Raw genomic sequence first — 27,843 nt, forward strand, 5'->3', positions numbered from 1 at the left:
AAAGTGTGTTTTCCAAGTGGTGTTAGTGTTTGGCATACACTTCTGGATGTTCTTTATCCTACCCGGGGTCACTGAGAGGTAAAGTGTTCATTCATTCATTTGGAATAATAAGCAACTGTTGATGTCCCCTTCAATGTCTTGTGTTGTGCACACAGGAGGTTCAACCGTAATCCTGTCGCCCAGCTGTGGTACTTTGTAAAGTGTATTTACTTTGGCCTATCTGCGTACCAGATCAAGTGTGGCTACCCAAACCGCATCCTGGGAAATTTCCTCACCAAAAACTTCAACTACCTCAATCTCTTCCTCTTCCAAGGGTAAACATGCGCTGCCTTTCTTTAACTAGAACTTTTAAGGAGTAAAACAAACACACGATATGACATGACATTGTATTTTTCTGCCAGGTTTCGTTTGGTCCCCTTCCTAACGGAGTTAAGGGCTGTGATGGACTGGGTCTGGACCGATACCACTCTGTCCTTGTCCAGCTGGATCTGTTTGGAAGACATCTATGCCAATATATTCATCCTCAAGTGCTGGAGGGAGTCTGAAAAAGTAACGTCATGCCAGATTTCCAAGTTTGTCATAGCCACATGCAAAAGATAAACCAAAATGGTGAAAAACAATTCATGTTTAATGTAAAAAAAAATCTTTGCATGTTTTCAGCAATTATTTTCAATTTTATTTCGAAACACATTTGTGAATTGACTCTACTGTACAGGGTCTTGGGTAGGAAATAACTGTCAGTGTGGCATTGGCAGTACTTGGGACCACAGTGCACCACCAAATCTAAATGATTAAGAATAAAGTCTACACAACAATTCTAAAGCGGTGTGGTAGTATTTTATTTGCTTATTAATTGATTGATCATTGTTTCAGAAATTCCCCCACCCGCCAGGACAAAAGAAAAAGAAGGTGGTGAAATACGGCATGGGAGGACTCATCATCTTTGCTCTCATCAGCATCATCTGGTTCCCACTGCTCTTCATGTCTCTCGTCCAATCAGCAGCCGGTGTCACAAATCAGCCTATTGACGTCTCCATTCAACTCAGCATTGCTGGATATGAGGTCAGGAGGAATTCACGTGCTTGTTGTTTGACATTCACTTTGTCGTATTTACTCTCGTAGTGGCCAGGGACATTTGTTTACGCAATACACAGAGCATCTAGAAAATGTTATGGTGGTGTCAGATGTTATCGTAAAAGTAATTACAGCCACTATGTGTTTGTGTGTGTGTTCAATACAGCAATAATAGTTGTTACTGTCAACTGATGTGAAATGACAAGCATAATTGGTTTGGTGTTGTACACAATGCCACAAGTGGATTTATCGCGGGTTACTCCCTTTGTTTGCAGCCCCTCTTCACTATGAGCGCCCAGGAGCAGAACTTAGTTTCATACTCAGAAGCGGCATTCAACCGACTCACCAAAGTCTACGCAACCTACCCAGTGAGATGAGCTTCTCTTCTTCAATAAAGCAAATGTCTAGTTCAGTAATTCACAATACTACTAAAACTGGGGTCTGCTACATGTGGCTCTTTGGTCCGTCTCCTGTGGCCTACTGTGAATCTCTTAAAAAAATAAAAAGTTGTTGAAATAAATATATTTTTATTTTTTAGTTAAAAATATTATTTAAATGAATTAATAATTTAGATAAATAATTAATTTAAAAAAATAAATAGTAAAAAAATTCATTGTCATCAGAAAAAAGAGAGTAATCGAGATTTTTATTTTAAGTTTCAAAAATGACCAAAAATTTCTAAAAAGTGCCAATAAAATGTCCAAAGAGAGGAAAAGCAGAAAATTACCACAAAGCGCCTACGAAATTGCCAAAAAATGTCAGATAATTGGATTTTAAAAAAAGGCAAAAAATAAAATATTCAATAAGTAACCAAAAATAATAATAATCCAAAAACAAAAGAAATCCGGAAAATTACCATAAAAATTGCTGGGGAAAAAATAAACATAAAATGTCCCAAAAAGGAAGAAGAGAGGCAGAAAATGACCACACGTGTCCATAGAATTGCCCAGAATGTCAGAAAGGCAAAAAAGTCTGAAAAATAATAAAAACAAATCCAAAAACAGAAGCCAAAGGGTAGTAGAACATGAACTTGTTGCTCTCATATTTTCCTGTTCTGGTGCAGCTCTAATTAGGGCCCACTTGGGCCCTCAGTACATTAGACTAACAATAACACAAACACACTGTTTTGTTCATCACAATATTTTGCGTCTCCACACAGATTTTTTTGTTATTTATTTAGACTAAAATGGCTGACTGACTGCTTTTATTTATTCTCTCTCCTCAAGTCCGCTATGCAGTTCATAATGAACTATGAGGCTGAAGACGTTATGATTGCAAAGATCAAGAGTGATGCCAGCCTGCTTTGGAGCATCAGCCCGGCCAGTCGGGAGGCCATGATTGAGGAGCTCAGCAACTCCCCTCATTTATACATGACGCTACGATGGACACTGCTCAGGTCAGGCTGGCTTCATTTTGTTGGTTTTTTTACCCCCCGCCCCCCCAGGCGTTTTACATACTATATCCTGTTTTAGAAATGCCTCCATATCGATGAACGCCAAGACAGTGGGGGAACACACGGTGAAGTTTGAAGACAAGGCGTTGAAGGAAGGAATAGTCCACATGCTGAATGGCAACAGCAGCGAACACGTGTGAGTCGCAGTTAATGACGAGCCAGATAGTCGCACCACGCAGCCTCAAGTGGATATTTGAAATGTAGTCTAACTGGCGATTTGCTTCTCTGTCCTGGTAGGATCATTGACTCACTGCTGCCCAAGTTCTTCAGGGGTCCCAAAGGACCAGAGTCCAAAATGGCAACCAGGATGAACATAGGTTAGTTGATGCTTTAATAACAGTCATGACACATTTTTGTTCAAACGTCAGTCAATTCTTCAATTCAATTCAATTAAAAACTTTTATTTCATTCTTTAAAAAAAAAAAGGGGGGAGACAAAAAGAAGTTAAACTTATATCTGCCTCACAAAAAAAGATTAACACAAAATAAATGACAGCAAGCAGTCAAGACGCTTTCAATGTAACAAACAAAATAATTCAACGAAATGACCTTGTGCTGTATGTATTTTTCCAATAATTGTGCTTTTATACAGTTTTTAAAAATACAAAGAGACTGAGATGATTTAGTTAATACATCGTTCTTTTTGTTTTGTTCTGTATTTAAGTTTGGAAAAATATCTATTCCTCTTAATTTTCCCCCTTTTTCTTTTGATTTGCATGTTAATTGTTAAAATTTCATGATGGGCTTTGTACATTATTTAAAGGCGGTTAAACGCCACCAATTCATTACATTTTAAAGTGTATAAATATTGGATTAGTGTGACCTCTGTATCCACATCTGAAAACGACACAAATTCGTACGTTTCTGTAAAAGAAAAATGGGTTCGTTGTAGGTTTTGCCAGCACACCCACCACACTTCAATGCAATAGCTCAAGTATGGAACAATCAATGAATTATTCACCTGCATAGCGCTGGCGTCAGGCCAAAACCTCCTAAGTCCCAATTTAGCAAATTTAATACTTTTCCAAAAATATACTTTTGGTCATGGCCACATAATTGTCATTTTTATGAATTCTTGACCTATCTAAAGTGTTGAAAATGAATGTTAATGGCTGAATAAACATGCTGTTTTGTCTACCTTAATTAGCCCCCTTTTCAATTTATAATAGCAAACTTTTAAATACAAGCATCCAAGTTTACACTATCGAAAGTGTAGTAAAAGAAACATGAGCTATATTTTAAATTCATTATAGTACATTTTATGCAGTTACATTGCTATTTGTTGACAGTGAACCTGTTTGTGTTGCCCATAGGCCATACTGACAGTCCAGAACTCCTGGCTTTCTTCAGACCCTTGTCCATCAGACTCCGAAAAGTCAACAGCACTTCGCAGCGGGAGGCGGGCCAATGGTGGATGGTACAGGAGTGCATTCCGACACTTGTCTCGTCTGACCACAAATGTGACAGCATCGAAATCGTGGTGTTCAGTGACAAAGTCAGCCCAGCCAGTCTGGGCTTTTTGGCTGGACACGGGTAGGTAACCTGGGTGCAAAAAATCAGAACAGTATGTGAAGTCCAACAAGTCACTTAAAAATGAAGGATTTCATTCACAGGAGCATAAACTCAGACGTTTCCAAGCAATACTTGCTTTGCTTTCTCCATAGAATCGTGGGCCTCTACATGTCCGTGGTGTTGGTCATCGGCAAGTTTGTGAGGGAGTTCTTCAACGGCATCTCACGCTCCATCATGTTTGAGGAGCTGCCGTGCGTGGACCGCGTCCTCAAGCTGTGCACGGACATCTTTGTGGTGCGCGAGACCGGAGAGATGGAGCTGGAGGAGACGCTCTTCGAGAAGCTCATCTTCCTCTACAGATCGCCCGAGACCATGATCAAGATGACCAGAGAGAAGGACAGCTAGACTGGGAACTTGCTGCTCTTCTGTGGACTTTTCCGACGGATGCAGCTGAATATATGTTGCAGAAAACGGTCAACTGTTCTGCCACTTAAGGGCTGTATCATAAATCATTCAAGTAGGAAATGATGGATGTCGATGTGTCTCGACTGTGATCAAAAGCAAGATGAAGTTTATATTATACAAATGTCTGGTGTCATGACCCCTAACACTTAAAAGTGATTTAATCATTAAACCAGAAGAATACAAATGAATGGTCTACCGGATGCCCACTTGATTGCATGCATTTCTAATTGGGATTGATACTAATAATCAATTACACGATTAATTGATTTGATGCTGGAGTCTCTTTGTATCTCCCTCCATTTAAAATATGCACACAAAAATGAATGTTAATTCTCCCCATACTCTGTTAACAAAATGTAGTCCAATGTTCCTCCTTAATTCCTAACATGAATTGTTTGTTCCTTTTTACTAAAAACCTATTTGAGGGCATTGACTCCTGGTTTTGGATTTTCTTTGTACAAACTACTGAACTGCAAGTCTTACACATCTACAATACATTTTCACAAAGTTTAAATTTTTTACAAAATAACATTTTGTTCTAAGTTTTTATCAGTTGAAAAACAATGTCAACACAAATAAAATAAAATCAGTCTTAGCATGAATCTGGTTTAATTTAACTTTAATTACAAATAACAGGGAGGGAATTTCCATTATGTTGTTATTTCGCCTCTTCAGGACATCACATCGTCCTCCATCTTTTTTCAGACAGTTGCAGTTGGGAGCGTTCTACATCACAGGAGCACATCCTGCAGAGGCAGAAATGAAATGAAATAAATGCCTAGAACAGAGCACGCACATTGACTAGGTGCACTTTGATTAAAATGCAGAAGAAGAAAAAAAACAAGACCTTGCAATACTTTACAAAGCATTATAATTTGGTCTAAACATTTTTCAAACAACAACAATTTGGCTAGGCGGACTGCCTTGGTAATTACAACAGACACTTCATTAGCAACACATACATAAGTTGAAACCAGATCTGTTTTGGGTTTTTTTTTCAAAAAAAAAAGGATTGCACTCGATTTTTATTATCAACATAACTATGTCCATAAAGAGATGCACTGTCCTCATATGGTATGTCGGTTAGCCTCTTTTAGTGTTTCCCAACATTTATTGAGCCAAGGCACATATTTTACATTGCAAAAATTTCACAGCACACCAAACAAGAGTAAAAATATATATATATATATAGATAGATAGATAGATAGATAGATAGATAGATAGATAGATAGAGAGAGAGAGAGAGAGAGAGCCTACTAGGCTCTGAACAAAAATACAAAATGGAAAATAAAACAGACCACGTGACTGTAATATAATATTTAATTGATCATGTTTACGTTACGCAGCGGTTTAGTAACATGCATCAATAAAAACGCTTTAGCTTGTTAGCTGCCGCAATCAGTCTGCACAATGATCATGAGCCATCAAGCATATTATAATAGGCCAAATTATGTATTGGTTTATTTTTTTTAGCAGTGATTCTCAACTTGCGTGCTTCGAGAGTTCAGTAGTGTCCGAAGTATTTGTCCAGTCTCATCAAAGTTGTCACTTATAGTGTATAGCAAAAATAAATTAAATGCACAACCTGTGTATCCACCTGCTGAATACAACCAAGAGAGAAAATCATGACATCTTGTGAGCTTTGTGTTCAATTAAAAAGACCCGAATTTCACACCGAGTAAGGCATGCCAATTTTGTTCGATGGTGTGCGGTGAGATTTTTCATGTTGGGAAACACTGTGAGATTAAAGTCTATAACAAAATGAGTCACCCTCCTGGTGTTGAACGATCCACGTATTCAGACGTGAACTTACATGCAGTTTTGGGCTTGGCTACTTTGACACTGGCTTCGGCCGCCTTCATCGCAACACTTTGCACCTGTGGCTTGAGGGCGGCCCGCACCGCGTTGGCGCAGATCGACGAGAAGCGGATGTAGCTGCACAGAGGACAAACACACAATCGGCCAGCGGCACGTTAAAGTGAAAGCTATAGTATGTCAAAAAAACAACAATGAAAATGCAATGTCGATACGTGGTCGTATGTCTAATCATGAACACAGCTCGTTTTGGATGGCCGACGCGAGAGGCAGCACAAGTAAAGCGTTAACGTGTGGACGAGCTGACTTCGAGTAGCATTAGCATGGCGGCTAACTAGCAAAGCTCCGTCAAAACCTTAAAACTGAAGATTTAACAGATTACGCTACAGTACACCTATTCGTGCATCCGCCAATCGTTTAAACAAGCTAAAAATGCGTGTCATCAAGGTCTTTGTTTTCACCTGAGTCCCGCTTGTCTCCAGTACGCGACCATCTTAGCAGTTTTGTGTGTAGCTTCAGCTTCAAGGGCAGGTCGGAGGAGTCGGACGCGTACGTGATGACGTCATTTACACATAGGTTCGCCCCTCCCCTCCCGTGTTACCTCTAAAATTTAAGGAAGCGCAGCAACATTTTTACTCTACTCGTGCCAGTGCAACCAATAAGTTTACAATTGTTGTTTTTTTAAATATACAATTACTATTCTTGATTAATGTATTTTTTGTTGCTGTCAAAGTTCTGCTCTACCCTTCAGCCCATTTAAAAATTCAGGTAAAAGAAAAAAAGTCAGTCTGGAACTCTGATTTAATAAAAAGAAAAAAAAGAAGAAAAAAATAGATTTTTTTTGCTGTATACACACACACACACATTTAGACGATTTTGGGCGACTGGAATAGTAAGAATACCGTATATTGTGTCTGTGGCTAAAATATGCCTCAGCAATCCAGCTATCATTTTAAAATTAAAATTATTTGCTAAATTACGTTGTGTATTTACAGTATTTTAATGTTATATGTCACTTTCCCAAAATGAACAATTTTTTTTCAGCATTCATATTTTCCATTAAAAATGCCTAAATTAATCAAGATATTTGAGTACCGCCCCCAGTTTTTCACATTTTCCAAAACAATAATTCTGAAATTACTGTAGAAATTTTGACAATCTTACAAAACTAATCCATCTGCATTTCTCAACTCAACACGCTCATTTTTTTCAACTTCATAATGTTCACCTTATTCAGAATCAAGATATCCTAGGGAACCGTTTTTTGCCATAGCCTACCAATAATTTATCCGTTTTCAGAATGCCACGTTTTCATAATAAAAGACCACAATTAAGAGACATTTTCCATAACCCCCACTCCACATTACTCAACCGATTTAAACTACACCTTTAAATTGTGTAAGTAACTCATTGAAGAAATTATTTGCTTTCCATTCCCAGAGTTACTGTTTCGATACATTCTGTTAGCAGGTAAGACAATAGGCATTTGAGCAATTCTCATTATAGATATAGTACAGAAATACAGGTCATGTCAAATCTTAATTACTGTTGATTAAAATGAATTATTTTCATCAAAATTGAAAGCTGGCATCTGTACTCGAGTACTCTTTTTTTCCCCCCTGTAAAAAAAAAGGGCCAACGGTGGGTAAAATTGAGGTAAAATGTATAAGAAGCATATAATGAGCTGAAGTTGGGAATAACAAAACGATAATTCAGACAAAAATCCACACCGTTGGCAAGTTTCTTTGCATTATCACAGCTAGTAAAATAGTTCAAAAAATTAGTGAGATGGATACAAATGGCTAACATACACCTAGACAGTAAATAAAACAAGTCTTTACAATCATTGCACTTGCTACTTTACATTCAGAATTAGGTTGGCCACCGTAATACTGTACCCAATAAAATACCGTACTATAGGATACAACGGGAAAAAAAATTCAAGTGTCTACCGCGAGAGGGAGTCTGTTATCTCCGGTTGCCGCCTGAGAAGTTTGTCCCTTCCGACTTTCTATCCGCCAGTCCTTTCTCCTTCTTCGCTGCGGTCACGCTATCACCTTAGCTGGCCCGGCTCCTGAGCTCTGACGGACAAAGCAGGACACAAAAATGAAGATCTGGACGTCAGAGCACATTTTCAAGTGAGTGCTTTTGTCTCTTTGGGTTTCGCCACAATTTCCGCGTAATCAGTCACACGTTTAGACCTCCTCGAAAACGTTTATTGCGCCGCTTCTTCATAAACTTGAACAAGGCTAGCCACTTTAGCCAAGTTAGGGAAGTTGGATTGAGTAAGGTAAATGGTTCAAGTAGCCAAAGTGGTTGCTGGTGTTGTTCTCATAGATACCGTAGGTCTTCTTAGCGTCACAACCAGTCGTTTTTGAACTTTGTAATACAAAGGTTCGAGCAGGGAAGTCTCTGGAGCAAATGCCTAAACTTGTTGTTAGTTTCGTGCTGCAAGCATAAAACTTTTACTTATCGAGATATACGTTTTTTAAATATAAAATGATAGTGGGGAATTAGGGCAGCCCATAAATACGGGAGTTTCCCCCTCATTATTATATCTTGCATCACTTATGAAGCTGGAATCTGACACAACCACGATTACATAACATTCTGCCCGGCAATACGTAATAACTGGGGCGTTTCCCTTGTCAACAGCTGACGAGACAATTTACAAACTGTTCGACAGCAGACAATAAATACAAAATAAAGATCATTTTAAAAATAGGCCTATATATTTTGGGCGATTTAATTGTTATGTTTTTAAAGCTTGGAACTTTAACTCTAGTGGCTATTTCAATCTTGTGGGTAATATAAACGTTACATTATTGTAGAGCTGTCACACAAATATTTGTTCAATTATTCCATCGATTACGCAGGGAATCGCCCCCAACCCCCCTAATTCACACATGTATGCCACATGACATCAGCAAAGATCAACACCCACTCCCCCACCACCATTCAAAAAGTGAAAAGTCCATTTTCCATTATTTCAAAGTATACATACTATCCCACATGGTTTAACAGCCACCCATGGGAGACGGTGACCAAGGCAGCAATGCAGAAGTACCCCAACCCCATGAATCCCGGTGTGTTTGGTGTGGATGTTCTGGACAGACGGGTGGACACGGAGGGGCGGTTACACAGTAAAAGACTGCTTAGCACGGAGTGGGGTCTTCCCGCCATTGCCAAATCTGTAAGTGCAAATGTTCATTACATTGAAAAAAAAAAAAGTTTGGATTCAGATTATAAATGCTTCTGTCTTTTTCCTGCAGATCATTGGGTTAACAAGAACGTGCACTTATGTCCAAGAACATTCAGTAGTGGACCCCAAACAGAAGATCTTTGAGCTCAAATCTACAAATGTGAGTAGCCACTTACATATTTGTGCATCAATATTTCACTGTGTGTAGTGAACCTGTAAAATACAAATTAAGCGGAATGATTTTTCAATATTTTCCATGATTTGGGCCATTTTTCCGTCACGTGTGTCGTGTGACATTTTCACAATTCTGTTGTTCTTCCGGGCAATCTTAGGCAATAATTGAGACGTTATAAATTATGGGATATTTGTTGTATCGTTTAGAGATTAAGCGGAATGATTTTTCAATATTTTCCATGATTTGGGCCATTTTTCCGTCACGTGTGTCGTGTGACATTTTCACAATTCTGTTGTTCTTCCGGGCAAGCTTAGGCAATAATTGAGACGTTATAAATTATGGGATATTTGTTGTATCGTTTAGAGATTAAGCGGAATGATTTTTCAATATTTTCCATGATTTGGGCCATTTTTCCGTCACGTGTGTCGTGTGACATTTTCACAATTCTGTTGTTCTTCCGGGCAAGCTTAGGCAATAATTGAGACGTTATAAATTATGGGATATTTGTTGTATCGTTTAGAGATAAACCGATATGCTTTTTCAGGGCCGATATCGATTATCGTAGTCAGGGAGGCCGATAACCGATATTTGAAGCTGATATACATTTGGTATAAAAAAAAAAAAGTTGGTGTCAAAATTTTTAATAATAATAAAAACTCCAGCACTTGACTGCTTAAATGCCTTCAAGCACATGTTTATTAAACAGCTTTTGTGATTTACAACATGTTTAAGTTTGCACCAACTATAATGCCACCTCCCAAATAGCCACTAATTCTTGGGCTAACTGTTAGCTCGCGGGCTAACCCCGGGATAACTCCCAAATAGTCGCTAAAAAACGGCTATTAGGTTAGCCCGCGAGCTAACCGTTAGCTCACGGCTAACCTAATAGTCATTAATTCGCGAGCTACCCGGTTAGCTCGCGGACTAATAGCCGCTAATTCGCGAGCTAACGGTTAGCCCGCTTGCTAACTATTCACCCGCACGCTAACTCCCAAATAGCTGCTAATTCGCGGGCTAACTGTTATCACTGAAAAGGGAAGTCAAAAAGTTGAACTACTTATGTACAGTATATGCTGACAGAGCTAACCTAAGACACAATAAATAAAATAGCAAAATAAAATATGTATATATTGGTGAAAAGTCAATCAGATGTTTGAAGTCTTTGTGTTCAGTTCCAATGAAGTGCCTTCAAGGAAGCACTAACTTCACATCTTGTTTGGTCTTGTCAGATCTCCTTCACTAACCTGGTGTCTGTGGACGAGAAGCTGACGTATAAGCCTCATCCGCAGGATCCTGACAAGTACGTTTTTATTCTTCTGTCTCAACGCTGAATACGATGCACATGTTGTGTGACTCATTTTTGTTAGTAACAATATGAATGATGGCTCAGAAATCCTTGTGCATGGTAGGACCCTTGAATATGACGATCATGAATCCCTGGAGAATTATAGTTAGTTTCCAGAAACAAATATCGCCGAAGCAAAAATGATCTTGACGTGAAGCTGCAAAGTTTCATCAGTAATGAAAATGAACGTGAGACGGGTTGTTTTAATTTGCGTTGAACGTACTGTGTTGTCTCTGTTGTTGACCAGGACGGTGCTGACGCAGGAGGCTCTAATCAGTGTGAAAGGTGTCAGTCTGAGCAGCTACCTGGAGGGCCTCATGGCCAGCACCATCTCTGTCAACGCCGGCAAGGTGAGGACAACCCGGAATTTTCCTTTCACCTCGTCTCCTCTTCCTAACCCTTTGCCCCGTTGGACGGTGTCAGGGCCGCGAGGCGATGGAGTGGGTTATCCGGCGCTTGAACGCGGAAATCGAGGAGCTGGCGGCGACGGCTCGCGGCACCATCCGTGTGCCCATGGCGGCGGCCGTTGCGGACAAATGACAGCGGGACTCCACCCATTATGAACTGACACACCTCTCTGGTTGGCGGTGCACCTTGTCAGCCAGTACAGCCTAATTACCACGGCCCCTCGGAGCCACTTTTGTGCGTGTGTGAAATTGTGAGGTTGTGTGTGTGTCGGAGAATGATTGTGTGTGCGCAAATGAAAGCCAACAAGGCCAACATGACTTTATTTTATTCACGCCGTGCCACAAGCTCACTCCTTCAGTACCTTTCATCCAACAAGAATGTCATAAAAGCACTGTAAACAGCTGTTAATCTCTTTAACTCATTCACTGCCATTGACAGCTATAGACGTCAAAAAATCATTTTAACTATTTCTATTAGTTTGATGTTTTTTTGTTTTTTTTTTACTTTTGTTAACGAGTATGAAAACCTAGAAAAAAATTATTGTACATTTCGAACAGATATAAAATTTGTGATTAATCGTGAGTTAACTAGTAAAGTCATGCAATTTAATTACGATTACTAATATTAATAATTGCCTGACGCCCCAAATTTTTTATATTTTAATATTTTTTTTAAATATTTTTATTTATTTTTAAAAGACCAAAAGATTATTAAAAATTAGGAGCGTCAGGTGATTAAAACATGTTTTTGTAATTAATCACATGACTTCACTAGTTAACTCACGATTAATCACTAATTTTATATCTGTTCTAAATCTACAATAAAAAAAAATCTAGTTTTTTTTACTCTTGTTAACAAAAGTAGAAAAAACGTTTAATAGAAATAGTTTAAATGAATTTGTGGCAGTGAATGAGTTAAATGTCTCTTTACGGTCGAAGCGGCTGTTCAATATCATTTGTGATTTTAGAAGTATTCGGTCAGCGTGACTGGATTTCTCGTCTTTTATTCCGCGGTGCCATTCACTCAAAGCGTTAGAGCTGATCTAGTTTGAGTTCAGGTGGCAGGAAGGATTAAAAGGTGGTTGAGCAAACCTCGAATCTGTGCGTTCGTATTCACATGATGTCATTCAGGCTGCGTTTTTGTTTCTTGCTTCACCACGCAGACCTTCAGCAACGGTGGTTATTCGAGGGATGTTTGTGTCATGGTCAGTAGCTTTTTTTCAAAGCAGCCTGAAGTTTTATTTCAATATGAAGATCTGTGTCTTGCTCAGCCATCCATCCATGCAGTTTAGTTCCTTTCATGAACTGTGATGCTTTTCTTATGGGCAACATTTTAAGAACAGCGGCTGTAAATAGGATAATATTTATACTATGGTGGTGTTACATTCCAAGAATGTGAACATGTAACTAAAAGGAGAATTCACACTGACATGGTTTGAAAATAAAGTGATGCCATTGTTTCATGATGGTGGTGAAATTGACTTGTACATTCTGTTCTATTTAACCTGTTGATGACCAATGTTGTGTACAAAGCCCCTCGTTAGTAAGGCAAGGCAGCTTATATAGCACATTTTTATACACAAGGCAACTTACTGTGCGTCACACTAAAATAACAAAGAAGAAATGTCTACCATAATCAATTGTATATGATTTATATATATATATATATATATATAAGCCTGGATTTAAAAGCATTTACACTCTGCGCTGACTTCACTTCTGTTGGCTGCTTATTCCATTTGTGTGCAACATAACAGCTAAATGCAGCTTCACCATGTTTACGTTGAACTCTGGGTTCCACTAATTGACCCAAGGCTGCTGATCTAAGAGCCATACTGGGTTTATATTTAAGTAGTGTTGCACGGGATACCAGTACCGTACCTTGATGTTTTGGCGTCAAAAACAGCTCGGTATAATTTTTTTCTTAGTACCGTTACTTTAAAAATGAAATATGAGACAGCCCGCCAACTCCTCGTTGAGAAGCATGACGCGCTAATTGAGGCTCCAAGGGAGCCACGTGACAGCATTGGCATTTCCTACGCATGATTTCAATAAGCACATGAAAAACACACGTGTGGTTTTCAATTTTCAGTTTTAGAAACGTTTTGTAACAAGAGCAACTGTTTTTCGCGTAGGAGAATCAAGGTGCGTTCAATGAACAGGCACACAGTAGGAAATCACAGACAAAGAAAAAGCACAGACGACTGACAGGGCAACAGACACAGGTTGTGACGCATTTTTGACCCTTCTCTTCAAAAAATAAGTGGTGTGAATTATTTTGTTCCCAGTTTGTAGTATTTGATGACGCATTCGACTAATTGGGAGCGTAATGGAGAAAAGCAGAGACATCCACGCACACTCAAGCAACGTTACATTGAGTCGTGGGAGTGCCTCTGCATTGCCAGTATTTCAAACGGATGACATCAAATGCAGTCAAATACAGTACTTCAAGAATATGGCATGCAATGTGAAAGCACATACAGTATAAACATAAATATATACAGTACGTACATAAATTAAGATGTATGCACCCAATATTTTGAATTAATAATAAATAAAAATCATTTAAGTTCTTTTGTCAGTTTTAATTTCGCTGATGTTTTAGAGTTTGGTCGAGGTACCGTTTCAGTACCGGTATCGAGTTATTTTATGCAGGTATAGTATCGAAGTCAAAATTTTGGTATTGTGACAACGCTATATTTAAGCAGGATTTTTTTTATGTATTCACGACCTAAACCATTCAGTGACTTATAGATCGATAGCAGAATTTGAAATCTATTCTACAGCTCATGTAAAAGCCATTAGTGCTGGATGCATAACGTATAGGCATAAAGACAATAAAATCAACAAAAATACATTAGAAACAACATATAGTGTTAACAAAAATACTAAAGCGGCTTTGTAGTTGTTTATTGTGTGAGATGCCTCACCACGTATAATGTAAATACATGAAATATGATTTGTCTGATAGGCTTATACTGTTTTGTGATTATTATTATTTTTTTCATCAGCGACCAAACATAAAAATAATGTGCAGAGCATGAGTCCGAAAAATGATAAGAGGCCAGCCAGGATTGTGCTCAGCTGAAAATGGTGTCATTCTCCAGCAGCTCAGCATCAGAAGCAAAAGCTACAAATCCCTGTTTGAAGGTGCAAAAAGGCACACAAAATTCAGCCCAAACAAACAAAGGCGATGTCTACAGTACATTTTCTTTTGGTACTTACCTCTTCTACTGTGAGAACTGGTTTGACGAGCTGAGCGTGCATTGTCCGTGGTAAAGCAAAACCTGTGGCAAGTTTCTCTGCAATACAAATGCAATCAAGGATTCCACCTATCAATGTAATGGCTTCGATACAAGTGTTTCTTAGACCGAGTTTAATCAAACTACTGCTCTAGGCCACACACGGTCCACTCGGGTCTTTTATCTGGTTCACGGAGTATTTACATTATCAAGGGTCCTGCAATATTTGCTGTATAAATCAAGCACCCCTCTAAAATTGGATCAAAGAGTCATTCATCCATTCATCCGTCCAACAATGCCTTTCTTACACACACACACGACTCACCATTGAGTTGTTGCAAGACCGCTTTATCAATTAGCGTCCGTACCATGTCTTCCAAAGAATCAGTCTGCAAAAGGAAGCGCTCATGAGGTATCCATTATGCTAGACGCGTGGTGGAGCAGTACCTTAAAGGGACCAATCTCTGTTGCTGCCAGACTCAGAGTGAAACTGTTTGGAAAAGGGGCCGCCTCATTACATTACATGACTTCGACGTTTGAAATCCAGACAGCGTTGCAGCACTCACTTGTCCATTGCCACCGAGCCCTTCAGCCGTCCGTCGGTGATCCGCACTTTGCCGCTGAAGTCCGAGTCCTTGAAGAAAGGGGAAATCAACCCCAAAATGTTTTCTTTATATGCTCTATGTAACCCCACTAGATTAAAAATAGTATTTTGATTAATATTGTGTTTTTAATCCTTCTCTGGGGGCGGCCATTTTGCCACTTACTGTCAACATCACAGTTGCTAAAGTAACCACCAATCACGGCTAACTTGTTTTCTGAAGCTGAGCCATGATTGGTTATTTCCTGATCCGAAACAGTCCCCAACTATTAGTGATGGCTGCTCAATAACCTGAGCCCTGGGTCTTAGTGGATCTTTTTTTAAATATGTTCTACAGAGATGGGAAGCTTCACGGTGTGATGTTATTAAAACATCTTTATTAGAGTTACCTTATAGCATTAAATGGAACAAACAAAGCAGCGCTCACCACATAGAGATTAAACAGCGGGGTCAGGGTGTCGTTGGGCTGGATGGCGAAGGCCTTGATGACACCCGACGAGCTCAGCATGACAGCACCGCAGTGGAAAGAAAACATCGGAATGTTCCTGGCGTAAATCTGCAGTGCCATCAGCAAGTCTGGAAACTTCTCGGGAAGCTGCAGAAGAATCCTTTTAGGTTAAAATTAGGGGTGTGCCAAAAAATCGATTCTGATAAGAATCGCGATTCTTATTTAGTATGATTCAGAATCGATTTTAAATGTCCCCAAATCGATTTTATTTCAATTATTTTATACTGTCTTGCCCTTGTTTGTGTGTGTGCCTTTATTGATGTTGTACACGATTTGGCCACTTGGGGCAGTGTGGTTCCACTCATTCTGATACACTGTTAAGTTGTAGCCACATAGAAGCAAAAAGTCATGATCAAGTTATTCCAATAAAAGTTTTTTTTTTTTTTGCAGTGTAGGGTGTTAAGATGCTTCTCTGTATACTGTACATTCCTGAAGCCTTTTGTATGAATAGTTCTTTTGAATGATAAAAGTGCCATGAGTAGCGCGCTAATTAGCATAAGCGAGTCAGACTTGAGAAGACCATGACAATTCTTTGCATATCTGTAAATTGAAGCAGAAATCATTGTCAATCAAATAATTTTTAATCTAAAATCGTTCTGAATCGAATCGCAGACCCAAAAATCTGAATCGAATCTTGAGACAGTCAAAGATTCCCAGCCCTAGTTAAAATGCATATACATGCGCAGTTAGTGCAGGTAAAGTTTGTTATTTTACAGCTGCCAAATTACCTGTGGAATGAAGGGACCCAATGAGGTTGTATTAAGGCGCACGGAGGAGCCTGGTGGTATCTGAGGAGAGAAAGTAACATTTTCACATGAAATGTTCAAAGGGAAGACAAAAGGCATTTGGTGGATGGTCTCTAGAACAAAGGGTTTGTCTTTCAGGTGAACTCACCATGCTGTCATTGATGAAGGCCTGCAGTAAATCAGCTGAGAAGTAGCTGGAGGAGGCTGAGTTGACAGTGAAGTCAGACAAGCCTACTGACAGCATGTAAGATGGCTGTTCAGGTACGGCGAAAGGCAGCGCCACAAACGGGGGCTCCTTCGGACTTTTGATACTGTAAAATTCTCCCTTTAAACACACATTTTAACATTGTTATTAGTTCAGATAAGATGGTTATAGTTAGCATAGTAAAGACTGACCAAACATCTTAAATAACTTTTATGTATGTTTCCTGACCTTGAGCCCGAGGCGAAGACTTGAAGCATTGACAACAGGCAGGCCAATGAGAGGCAGGTCCAGAGTGAGGTCTTGATTCACCTGAAAGTTTACTTCAAGGAGACTTTTAATCATTTACATGGTTCGTATTTACCTCCAATACCTGGAGTGTACGTTACATTTTTCATTACAGGTAGGAATAAGACGTAAACCTTTTTTTGAAGCCTTTCAGTAAGGATCATCTAACAATGCTGCAATACCTTTCATGTCCTTTAGGTGGCTCTCCAGGTTTGCAATGACTTCGTCCACAGCAGGGCAAATCTGACAAGATCAGACAAGTGATTGGCAGATTGCCAACCAGTATGACCGTGAGATAGCTCATCACTTAATTGGTCCAAAATCAATTTATTCACATTAAACTACTTTTTGTGACATTTTTGTCTTGTGGTGTGCCGTGAGATTTTTTTCCAATGTAAAATATTATGTGCCTTGCCATAATAAATGTTGGTAAAGGCGATTGTTTTGACATGAATATTACCTGTTGACAACAAACATTTGTGATATATATCCACTAAAGCAAAGAAGCACTCACCTTGACCTCTAATTGACCTCTGATGTGATTCTTGAAGTGGTCCTCGACCAGCCGGAGGAGCCAGCTGTAGACGTGAGATTGCGGTTTCTTTACATTTCATTGCAAATCCAGGTCCATATGATTTGAGTGTGGTACCTTCTGTTGCCATAGAAACGTATGTCGATGTCGCCTATTTGAGCATTGCAATTCACGCTGGTTATGGACAAATGTCCGCCAGCATCCCTTCCCAGCTGCACTACGGAAACCATGTCCACTCCAAACAAGGCCATGTCAAAAGATCCACCTCCATGCCTAAAAGTACACAAGGAATATTAACTCATTCACTGCCATTGAAGGCTATAGACGTCAAAAATTCATTGTAACTATTTATTAGTTTCACATTTTTTCCACTTTTGTTAACAGTATGAAAACCTAGATTTTTTTTTTTTACTGCACATTATGAACATATATAAAATTTGTGATTAATCGGGAGTTAACTAGTGAAGTCATGTGATTGATTACAATTAAAAACAATCATCGCCTGATGCCCCTAATAAAAAAAAGAAGAAAAGATTATTAAATATTAGGGGTGCCAGACGATTACATTATTTAATTATAATTAATCACATGACTTCACTAGATAACTCATGATTAATCACAAATTTTATATCTGTTCTAAATGTACAATTTAAAAAATATATAGGTTTTCATACTCTTGTTAACAAAAGTGGAAAAAAGTGAAACTAATAAAAATAGTTCAAATTAATTTTTGACGTCTATAGCCGTCAATGGCAGTGAATGAGCTAATATTTACGTACTATGAGGCATGAAGGACAGGTGACTTGAATCTGTGCAATATCAAAACTATCAAGACACTTTGGAGTAAATTAGGTCGCCTATGCGAGAAAGCCTCGTCTCAGTCAATGAAATAAATGATGAAATCCACTCACATGAACCCCCAGTGGGCCTCCCAGTCTCCTGTGAGGGCAACGTTGAGGCCGGTGATGGACGTCTTCAAGCCGGAGATGCCTTGGTAGAACTCGACGGACGGTTCCGGAAAGTCACACTTTCTTATTGTGACGCTAGAAGAGTCAAGGAGACACAAGGCGAGTATCCATTTAGCTGGTGTCGGGCTAAAACTTCCTATGTCACAATTTGGTCAATTTCATATTTTTCAAACATTTATACTTTTAGTCAGTCCACATACACAGCAAAATAGGCATTGATAATTTAACACCTGCAGAGTTCAATTTTATTTAACACTTCAAAAGTGTCTATGTTGAGCCGCACAAAATATAGTTCAAACAACACTTTTGAAAGTATTTTACGCTGAGATTGAGTTAAAACAACTCTGATGGTAATTTAACACTATTCAACACTGATCACTGTTGTGTAGTGTTAAAATATTACACTATCTGGTGTTGCACCCAAAACCAGTTGCTTTCATCAACACCAGAAATGTTAACATCATTGGTAATCTATTTTTAAAAGTTGTGACCCCTGCTATAAAGCAGTGCTTCTCAGCCAGTGTACCAGGGCACACTTAATTTCACAAAATTGGCCTTAAAAATGAATAAATAACTAAAAATGTATCTTTGTTCATATATCTATGTCCAGCGACTAACACAAGCAGACAGAACTGGTCAAAAATAGGGATAGGAACTAATTTAAGATTGACAATGCAATACCAGAAATGGAAACATATTTTTTTACCTGGTCTATACAATATGTTAATTGATTTAAAAAGCTCAGAAATAAATATACAAAGGGTAGCCAATTGTAGTTTATAAAATGATATAAAATAAAAATGTAAAAACAAAATTGTCCTTTTTTCAAGGTCTGTTGTCTGCTGTGCTTTATATGCCTTCATTTCCATGCAACTAAAGTTAGGTTGTGGTAAGGATGTTTTTAATGAACCAAAAATATGCTCTGTACTGAGAACATACAGTACGTCAGCCTAAAATGTCATCCTACCTTCTAAGCGTGTAGATTACGTGGAACAGGAGGCCAAAACGTATTTCACCACTGATGTCAGGGAGCGTGAGATGTTCCAACTTCTCCTGAATCCACCCTGCAGCCGCATGCCTTCCTGGGAGAGAGACACAACCCATTTATGAAGCTTTTTGAGTTTTGACATGCTTTTTTTTTCCCCCTCAAAATTTAAAACACTAAACAGGTGTCACAATAACATACTGTGAAATGCTCTAAAGATCAAAAATTATAGTTGACTGTACACAACCTACTTCTTGTCTTCCTCAATTTAGCACATTTTTACTTGAGTTTTACCAGCGTTGAGAGGCTGCACTTTATAATTGTTTACAAGTGTTGTTTTTTTGTATTTTAATGAAAATAGAATTCGACAATATTGTACTTTATAAAAACATACTGTAATCATAATTAAATAGAATTTAAACCAGAAGTTAAACCATTTTTGTCACACTGCATCAATAGCCAATGTGCTGCTCTTTCTAATTTACCTCCATGGCCACCTGGGGGCAGTATAAGACAGACATTGAGACGTCACAACGACTCTCACCCTGTTAGTACGTCACTAATATGTCATTCTTCACAGAGGTTAAAGAATATATGACTTTGTACTGCCTTGATTGGCTGGCAACCAGTTCAGGGTGTACCTGCCTACTGCCCGAAGCCGGCTGGGTTAGGGTCCAGCACCCCCGCGACACTTGTGATCAATAAGCGGTTCGGGAAATGGATGGATGGATTTTGTACTGTTGGATTTTTTTCCCCAATTTGTGTGCAATTTGTTGCTTTAAAGGTTATTGTGCTTATGGTGAGTTTACTGCCACCATACAGAGCTCGTATCTTAAGTGTGCATTCACAAGTCCAAGCAAAATATCAGCAGTATCCTAAAAAACTTGAAAAGTCTTGCACCACTCTATTTCAAACAGTGAAGTCGCGTAGCCACCCTCCAGCCATCATTTGAAAGTAGCTGCATCCATTTTCTAAAATGTTTCACCTTTGAAACTTGTGATTGAAATGTATTAACAACAATATGATTCGCCTTACCATATTGAAGTCCTTTGTTGGTCAGGGTGACTTGTATCGCAGGATTTTCTCCACAGGCGCAAAAGATGAGGCTGAGCACTACAAGCACGCTTGGAAACATTATGCATCAGAAATGCGAGTTACTACAGATGGCTTGACTTGTATCTTCTCGTTTTTAAGGCGTGGCCTGGCCAGTAATAGTTGTTCATTCCGAGATCAGCTCCCGACAGAAGACATACAGCCGCTTCCTGTATGAGTTAGCAGTGAGAAGTGAAACTTATAATAACACGTGACTGCGTGCTTGTGTGGGTGGCCGTGACAAGCCAGCCATGAAATAGAAGTGAAACTTTGGACCCTGCTGCTAACGTTTCTAATTTTTATCAAACACATTCTTCTTTTTTTTTTAATATAGATTATGTAATTTTACGGAAGCGTATTGCATTCACTTGGGGAAAAAAAAACCTCTTGTTTTTCCTGACTAATTTTTTTGGGTTGCTTTGTTTTTTTGAGTATTTTTTTTCTTATGTTTTTCTGAATATTTTTTTCAGTTTTACTGAAAAAAAAATTGTCAAAAAAAATATTCAGAAAAACAGAGGAAAAAAATGTATTTAAAAAAACAGAAAAAAATATATTTAAAAAAACAGGGGAAAAAAAATACTTTTTTTTTTTCAAGTGAATGCAATACGCTTCCGTATAATTTAACATCAACAAAAACATCCAAACAAACTTGCAACAAGAACCTGAATATTTTGTTATTAGGTACATTTTAAGCCATAAATTATTTTTACATTTAATTGCCATATATTTTTTGTTATATTCAATGTTGGGCTGTTTTAGGGACTTTTTGAAATTGCTTGCAAGGTTCTTATTATGATTTGAAGGTGCATTTTGGACTCTTGGACTAACGTATGCTATTGTTTAACAAACAGGATCTGATAGCAGTTCAAACACAACTTAAGGGCTACTATTTGAAAGGAAACAGAATCATCAGCCATAAAATATTCCATTTATTTATCGCTTGATTCAACAAATACTCTTTGTCTCACACACCATGATTAGTTGCATTAAATCACAATTGACAGGTTGAACAGGGAGAGAACATCATCCGACAAACACTTTGCATACGACACTAGAAGGACCCACTTGCTTGCACGTTAAAAATTCACTCCATCCAGAATGACATTGGAAACATCAAGAAAACAAACAAACCGACGAGCTTTATTGAGGTGGGAAAATAAAAGCACAAAACAAAGTGACAAAAGAGAAGTATTATTCAAACAACTACACATAAGATATTCAGGATTTTTTTTTCATATGCGCACCAACTTGACTGAAGTGTGCTTGCCCGTTTCCACCACACAGTTCAGTTCACTATTTTTAGCGTTGCCATTGCCAAAAGCTGTTAAAGGGCACCATAAAATATGGCATAGTACCACCTCTAGCACAGTCGGATGGTGCTAAGGTGGAAGTAGACACTTTGTAGTGTGTTATCGATTCAATTGGAAGATGACATTCACTGTGTGGTCTTCTTCTTTGCTACCTTGCTATGATGTCACACTGCTTGGGTAGCTGACACGACTATCAGAAGCACCACCTTTACGCTCCCAAAGTGGGAAGAAAATCCAGGTAAATTCAGGATTTATCCTTCCAAACAGTATGAGGTGAACCAAACTGATCTAGACTTTTAATGGAAATGTGGTTTTATATTTAGGCAATGTCTACACGAATACAGGTATTAAAAAATGCACTTACACACACACACAAAAGGCTTTTTTCGTGCCCACATGCAAACTCTGGCCAGAGTGGCGATGTTCCAGAATACAGCTTTGATCACTTGCATAGAGATAGATAATACCTCACGATGTTATTTGATTTAAAAACAGTAAAATTTACGTTATATCCTAACATAAATTGGTTTGGTTTTGTGCAATGGAAAGCATACAGGTGGAATATTCTTAGAGGTTGTTTAGCATATCATCACTGCACAATGAAAATTACACATGTCCAAATGTGGCATGTTTTTTGTTTTACCTGAAACCTGAAAATAAATACTTGCAAATTTTGGTTATAGGATAGAACAGCTGAAATGAATTGCCCCTTACAAGTTAGTCAGACCAAACATTTTAGGAATTATGTGCCCCTAAAACGGGTTACACATGCCAATAATCAAGCCCAGTTTGAAAATTCCCCCCAATCTTATAGACAATTTAGTTTAATTAAATTAAATTCATTAAACTTTACATTTTTGGGTTGTTTCAATTACTTGCAGTTAGTCACAACAGGGCCAAGCTCAAAGTTGCAACAACTGTCCTACTCTTTTTTTCTTCTGTATTTTCTGGCTGTCTGGTTGTCCTTTGGCCTGATGCTGCCTCTCACAGGTCAGTCTTGGTACTGCAACAGACTTCACTTGGAGGGACGAGACTTGTGATTGTCGGTAAAGATGTCGTTATATGTGTGGTGTGCCATGTTGGTTATCTGGCGTGTAGTCCACCACATATTTTTAGCAAATGATGGGGTTACTCACGTTTATATGGGAAGTCAACCCCATTTATCAATATCCCGAGGCGGCCATTTTGCCACCTGCTGTCACGTGAAAATGACATCACAGTTGCTCAGGTCTCAGTTAACAACCAATCACAGCTCTGCTTGAGAAAACAGGGGAGCTGTGATTGGTCGTTGCCTGAGCCCTGAGCAACTGTGATGTCATCTTAAGTCGACAGCAAGTGCCAAAATGGCCGCCCCCTGAGATGGATAGAAACAGCTGCATTTTGCTGCATACTTCATATTCTACAGATGTAATATTCATCAGAATGTCATGTTTAGACTAGTAAGGTCACATAACATACGTATTTATCTTCAAGAAATGTTCAAAGTTGACTTCCTCTTTGAAAAAATCAGTAATGGCACAACCATGGTGCATCACATTGCACAAGATATCTGCAGTTTAGTGTGCATGAAGGATTTAACTCCATGACCGTGTTCTTGCTTTTTTTCTTTTCTTGTATTTTTGTGATGCCACCTGTTAGTAAGTCCCCTGTTAAGCCTTAACTAGAAGAGACTCGCCTCCCAGGTAATCACCCTCGGCAAATTCCTTGCCAAGTTGCACATTTGAAACTTTTAATCAATTATATCTTGTAGTCATTTGGAAAAACTGCTCTGTCACAGTATTTTGTTTAAGGTGATTAGGCAACTAGTCTAGGATTTTTCAGGATAAAGGGGATGGGCCACGGCCCTGGAGCCACTAGACTAGATCTGCCCCTGCACTGAGCAAACTCCCACTTTCAGAACCAGAACAAAAGCAATCTGTAATATGATATGTTCACAAATTGGACCTTGACTTTTCATTCCTGAAATGGAATAGTTTTTATTCAATGTTATGAAGAGAAATTGTGTTCCTATTTTATGCGTAAATAATTTCTATCAAAAGTAGTAGTCGAACACACACCATCCTGTCTCGTACTTTTTTTAAAAGTAATTTTAAGTAATTTTTCTATGCCACTAGCCCCGACAACATGGTCGCCAGGCCACATAAGAGTTCACTGTTTTATATTTATGACCATGAATGTTTGGTAGCAATAGATTATGCCGCATTCCGTCCTACATACAACTTGGGTTTACGTTGTGGTAAATCAAGGATCCCCATATTAATAAATACACTCCATTATTTTTTGCACTTAATTCAAACCCCAGTCCAAATATTACCACGCACACACTTGTAGCCGTGTTTCACTGCTTGACAACTTTAGACACCCTCTTCAAGAGGTTGTGTCCTTCCATCCACTTTACCACAGGAGACTATTTTACACCACGTTTGTAGAGTTTGTTATTGCACATTTTCACAAAGGCAAAATTAAAAACATTTCACACACACGATCCTCCTTGCGGGCTTCTTTGTCGTCATGGGGAGTGGAGCGGGACGGGCCGGGGGGGGGGGTAAAGGTCATCGCCGCAAAGTTCTCAATCTTGGATATTGTACCTGAACGCCTCTATGAGCCCCTCGATGGAGTGGATCAAGCCCGATATGGCGCAAATGCCCCCGATGACGAAAATGGCGACGTCGAAGAAGACGTGGTGCCACAGGAGGTTCCTCCACTGGAGCTTCAGGTGAAAGAGGCTCGGCAGCAGGAAGCAGAGGCCGGCGCCCGTCAGGCTCCCGGTTAGACCCATGAGGAGCGCGAAATGGGGAACGAAGACGGCCATGAGCAGGGTGAAGACCACCAAGCCCACTCGGAGGCCGAGGCCCCATGATTTTAATTGGCCGCTTGGCCCATAGCAGTCGGGGAACAAGGCCCGCCCACCGTCTTGGAACAGCGACTTCTCCAGGACCTCGACGGCGGCGAAGAAAGGCAGCGGGTAGGAGAGCAGCGCCTTGGCCACCAGGAAGAGGTTGACCACTGCGCGGATGGTGCTCGGCAGGTTATCCGTGATGACCTCCTTGGTGGCGTCGGCCCAGGTCAGGTAGGCCACCAAGGCGAAGAGCCCCTTGAGGACACAGGCGCTGATGTGGGTCCAGTCCATCATGCAGTGGAACTCGCTGGGCCTCTGCATGTTGCCCTCGAGGGACGGGAGGAAGATCTGCGAGGTGTAGCTGAAAACGATGATGCCGATTGAGATTGGGAACTTCTTGACGTCGATATAGAACTTGACCTTCTCCCACGCCCACTCCCGAGCCCTCGAAAGGCAGTAGGCGATCACCAGGACGTTGATAACAAAATGGGCCAGCGTGCACAGCAGGCTGAACTTGGACACGGCCTTCAGGTTCTTGAGGAAGGCGCAGGGCAGCAAGGCAGCAGTGGCCACCACCGACCACGCCTTCTGCGAGACGGGCAGCCCCGGGAAGCTGTTGTACATCAGGTTGCCGCTCACCACCACGTACAGGATGCACGTCATCACCAGCTCGATGATCTGCGCCACGTTGACCACGTGCCCGCCCAGCGAGGGGAAACGCGGCGTGCAGCACGCGTTGGCCACGTCGACGTAGGAGTCGCGCACGCGCACCTTGATGCCGTCCTCGTTCTCCTCGTAGAGGCACGCAATGAGGATCTTGCCCGTGTAGCAGCACACCACCGCGGCGAAGATGATGAGGAAGAGGCCCAGGTAGCCGCCGTGCAGGATGGCGTAGGGCAGGCCGAGGACGAACATGCCCTGCGGACGAGACAAGCGCGGCCGCGCAGTCACGGACCGTGCGTGCAGACAGCTCCACACACACTTTACGTAATCGCAACGCTATGACGAACATTAGAATGGCGTGCAAAAGTCCAATTAATTACGAGGATTTCCGTTTATTTTATTTTATTTTAAGATTTTGTGGTTTGTTTTTGTATTGATTCAATCATTGTCTTCTGGCCATGTAACAAATTTGGCCCACTGGGGTGTTAAATATTAGGCCTATAAATTCACTGATAAAAGGATTTACATAATTACACGTAATCCCCTTGCCAAAATGATTAAATTCCAACCCATGCATTTATAACAGTATCCACAATAATAATATAATAATAATAATAATAATAATAATAATAATAATAATAATAATAACGCGAGCAGGCTTCTTGAGTAAATGTATACTGTGTGTGCATATGATGAACATCTCATGACCGTTTGCGTTACATTACATAATCTTTCTCACACATCTCATGAACGCTTTATATTGCATTTTGAGTTACAGTACATAATTTTTGTCATTATTTTATTGTTCACGCTAATTGGCTGAGTAGACAAATCACGATTCAAAAAGGGTTTAACGCACACTCATTTGATAAAAAAAAAAGGCAATTGTTTGGGAGGGGGGCGGGGGAGGGGTATACAATAGGTTTAATTTCGGGTTGCATCCAATTAAAATGCGTCTGTTCGTAATGGTGTATATAACCCTGTAAATGGTAAATGTGTTCAAGGTGACTCCTGCAGGCCTGATAACGCAGCGTGGGAGGGCCCCCCTTGCTCTCAAACACACGATGTACCTGAATGGCGTTGGTGACGTTCCATCCAGCCTCCCAAGTCGTGATTTTGGGCTTTTCCTCCTCCAGGGATCCTCCAGTTTTGAGGCCCTGTGGCCTGGGCGTGGTGCCGTCCCTCTGGTAGTGGCTGTCCCCGTCCTCCAGGCCGCCCTCTCCGCCCTCGTCGTCCCCCTGGAGGACGTCCATTTGCATACCTTGCCTGTAGTCGTAGTCCAGGTCGTCGCATTCTGCAAATCCCACACCCTCCTCGTCCGTGGCGGCCTGGAAGCCGAGGCGGGCGAATACGCCGCTGACCTTGGCCTGGGACTTGTTGGAGACCGTGTGGGCCGCGTTGGTCAGTTTGTTGGTCAGCTTGTGGCGGATCAAGTGAGCCATCTTCTCTGCTCGAAATAATTAATCCAGAAGACAGGGGGGCCTCGGTGGCGAAGAAATAGATGCTGGATTATTAGCCTCTTTTTGGGGGGTTCAATACTGCGGATGCTGCAAAGTCATGCCTGTTGTCCTCAAGTCCCAAAACCGACACGCACTCAAAAATCCTCAGCCGCTTCTCTTGGCTCGCACTTCCATTGTCCAACACGCCCTTTAAAAGCTATTTTGCGGTAACAAAAATATGTTCAAATGCAAAAGATGTCTTCATTTGTCCGAAAAAAAATAGTACATGCAGTGGAATAATCAATTCTATATTTAAAAAGATTTTGTTGCAGCGCTGGTGTGTGACTGCGTCGCAAGAGGGAGAGAGAGAGAGAGAGAGCGAGAGAGAGAGAGAGAGAGAGACACACAGAGAGAGAGAGAGAGAGAGAGAGAGAGAGAGAGAGAGAGAGGCGGATGGTCAGGTCAGTCACGACAAATCACGTGAAAAGTAAAAGAAAAAAAACGTAAATGTCTCTGTGTTGGACCAACAAGAGACAAATTCGAATGAACAAAAGAATAGATGAGTGAATTAAAAAAAATTGTCACCTCGGCCAACTCTATTCTTTTCTATTCTATTTTATTCTATTCTATATTCAAAATGAGCATCATTAACCCGATGGCATGCGTTGGAATGGCTGTTGCTAACGACGCATTTTTATTTTTCAAATTTCATTTATTACATTTTCTTGATTCTCTTTGTAGGCTATAGTATATAATCTATTACATTCTGTGTCCATAAATTCATATAACCTGTCAGAATTTGTGAAATATTGACATTTTGACTTAAATACGACGTTTGATCGAAAGGTACTATCTCATCGTTTTTGTTATTGCTAAAAAAAAAAAATAATAATTATAAATATGTTTGCCAAATCACGGTTTTATAGGCCTGCATAGGCTACGAATTTTGCTTTCATATTTTGTGCCTGTAACTCCGTTTTT

The 27,843-nt window shown here is 40.0% G+C and overlaps 5 protein-coding genes across 11 annotated transcripts in view; 2 read left to right on the forward strand and 3 right to left on the reverse strand.

Annotated features, from left to right (window-relative positions):
- The window catches only part of LOC144058787 (piezo-type mechanosensitive ion channel component 2), a 48,969-nt gene extending 44,039 nt beyond the window's left edge, over nucleotides 1-4,930 (forward strand). For all 7 annotated transcript variants that reach the window (XM_077577348.1, XM_077577357.1, XM_077577313.1 and 4 more), the window contains 10 exons: nucleotides 1-78; nucleotides 156-314; nucleotides 402-549; nucleotides 874-1,062; nucleotides 1,350-1,442; nucleotides 2,301-2,470; nucleotides 2,547-2,663; nucleotides 2,765-2,844; nucleotides 3,840-4,059; nucleotides 4,191-4,930. The exon at nucleotides 1-78 is cut by the window's left edge and continues 137 nt beyond it. In XM_077577348.1, coding sequence (XP_077433474.1) covers nucleotides 1-78; nucleotides 156-314; nucleotides 402-549; nucleotides 874-1,062; nucleotides 1,350-1,442; nucleotides 2,301-2,470; nucleotides 2,547-2,663; nucleotides 2,765-2,844; nucleotides 3,840-4,059; nucleotides 4,191-4,443 — 1,507 coding nt within the window. In that variant the 3' untranslated portion in view covers nucleotides 4,444-4,930. The remainder of the gene's footprint in view (nucleotides 79-155; nucleotides 315-401; nucleotides 550-873; nucleotides 1,063-1,349; nucleotides 1,443-2,300; nucleotides 2,471-2,546; nucleotides 2,664-2,764; nucleotides 2,845-3,839; nucleotides 4,060-4,190) is intronic.
- A 165-nt stretch (nucleotides 4,931-5,095) lies between these two features.
- Nucleotides 5,096-6,930, reverse strand: atp5f1e (ATP synthase F1 subunit epsilon). The gene is made up of 3 exons (XM_077577378.1): nucleotides 6,780-6,930; nucleotides 6,317-6,438; nucleotides 5,096-5,249 (listed from the first exon to the last, which is right to left on the reverse strand). Coding segments are annotated over exons 1-3 (156 nt in total). The 5' UTR covers nucleotides 6,812-6,930; the 3' UTR covers nucleotides 5,096-5,247.
- Nucleotides 6,931-8,311: 1,381 nt separating this feature from the next.
- LOC144040107 (PRELI domain containing protein 3B-like) lies at nucleotides 8,312-12,924 on the forward strand. Its single transcript, XM_077553949.1, has 6 exons — nucleotides 8,312-8,456; nucleotides 9,343-9,511; nucleotides 9,591-9,680; nucleotides 10,925-10,995; nucleotides 11,288-11,390; nucleotides 11,464-12,924. Exons 1-6 carry the CDS (start codon nucleotides 8,425-8,427, stop codon nucleotides 11,578-11,580), a joined length of 582 nt encoding a protein of 193 aa, XP_077410075.1. The 5' UTR covers nucleotides 8,312-8,424; the 3' UTR covers nucleotides 11,581-12,924.
- A 1,412-nt stretch (nucleotides 12,925-14,336) lies between these two features.
- Nucleotides 14,337-20,778, reverse strand: bpifcl (BPI fold containing family C, like). Its single transcript, XM_077574631.1, has 15 exons — nucleotides 20,555-20,778; nucleotides 19,502-19,616; nucleotides 18,478-18,609; nucleotides 17,684-17,839; nucleotides 17,549-17,612; nucleotides 17,217-17,277; nucleotides 16,978-17,069; nucleotides 16,693-16,869; nucleotides 16,527-16,586; nucleotides 15,718-15,885; nucleotides 15,256-15,323; nucleotides 15,137-15,179; nucleotides 15,015-15,078; nucleotides 14,673-14,749; nucleotides 14,337-14,587 (listed from the first exon to the last, which is right to left on the reverse strand). Exons 1-15 carry the CDS (start codon nucleotides 20,652-20,654, stop codon nucleotides 14,528-14,530), a joined length of 1,437 nt encoding a protein of 478 aa, XP_077430757.1. The 5' UTR covers nucleotides 20,655-20,778; the 3' UTR covers nucleotides 14,337-14,527.
- Nucleotides 20,779-21,517: 739 nt separating this feature from the next.
- On the reverse strand, nucleotides 21,518-27,228 carry LOC144036129 (vesicular inhibitory amino acid transporter-like). Its single transcript, XM_077546486.1, has 2 exons — nucleotides 26,494-27,228; nucleotides 21,518-25,678 (listed from the first exon to the last, which is right to left on the reverse strand). The coding sequence occupies exons 1-2, from the start codon at nucleotides 26,863-26,865 to the stop codon at nucleotides 24,491-24,493; spliced, it is 1,560 nt and encodes a 519-aa protein (XP_077402612.1). The 5' UTR covers nucleotides 26,866-27,228; the 3' UTR covers nucleotides 21,518-24,490.
- Nucleotides 27,229-27,843: the final 615 nt, after the last annotated feature.

Source organism: Vanacampus margaritifer, chromosome 1 (assembly GCF_051991255.1).
Source record: "Vanacampus margaritifer isolate UIUO_Vmar chromosome 1, RoL_Vmar_1.0, whole genome shotgun sequence".
Lineage (NCBI taxonomy): Eukaryota > Metazoa > Chordata > Actinopteri > Syngnathiformes > Syngnathidae > Vanacampus > Vanacampus margaritifer.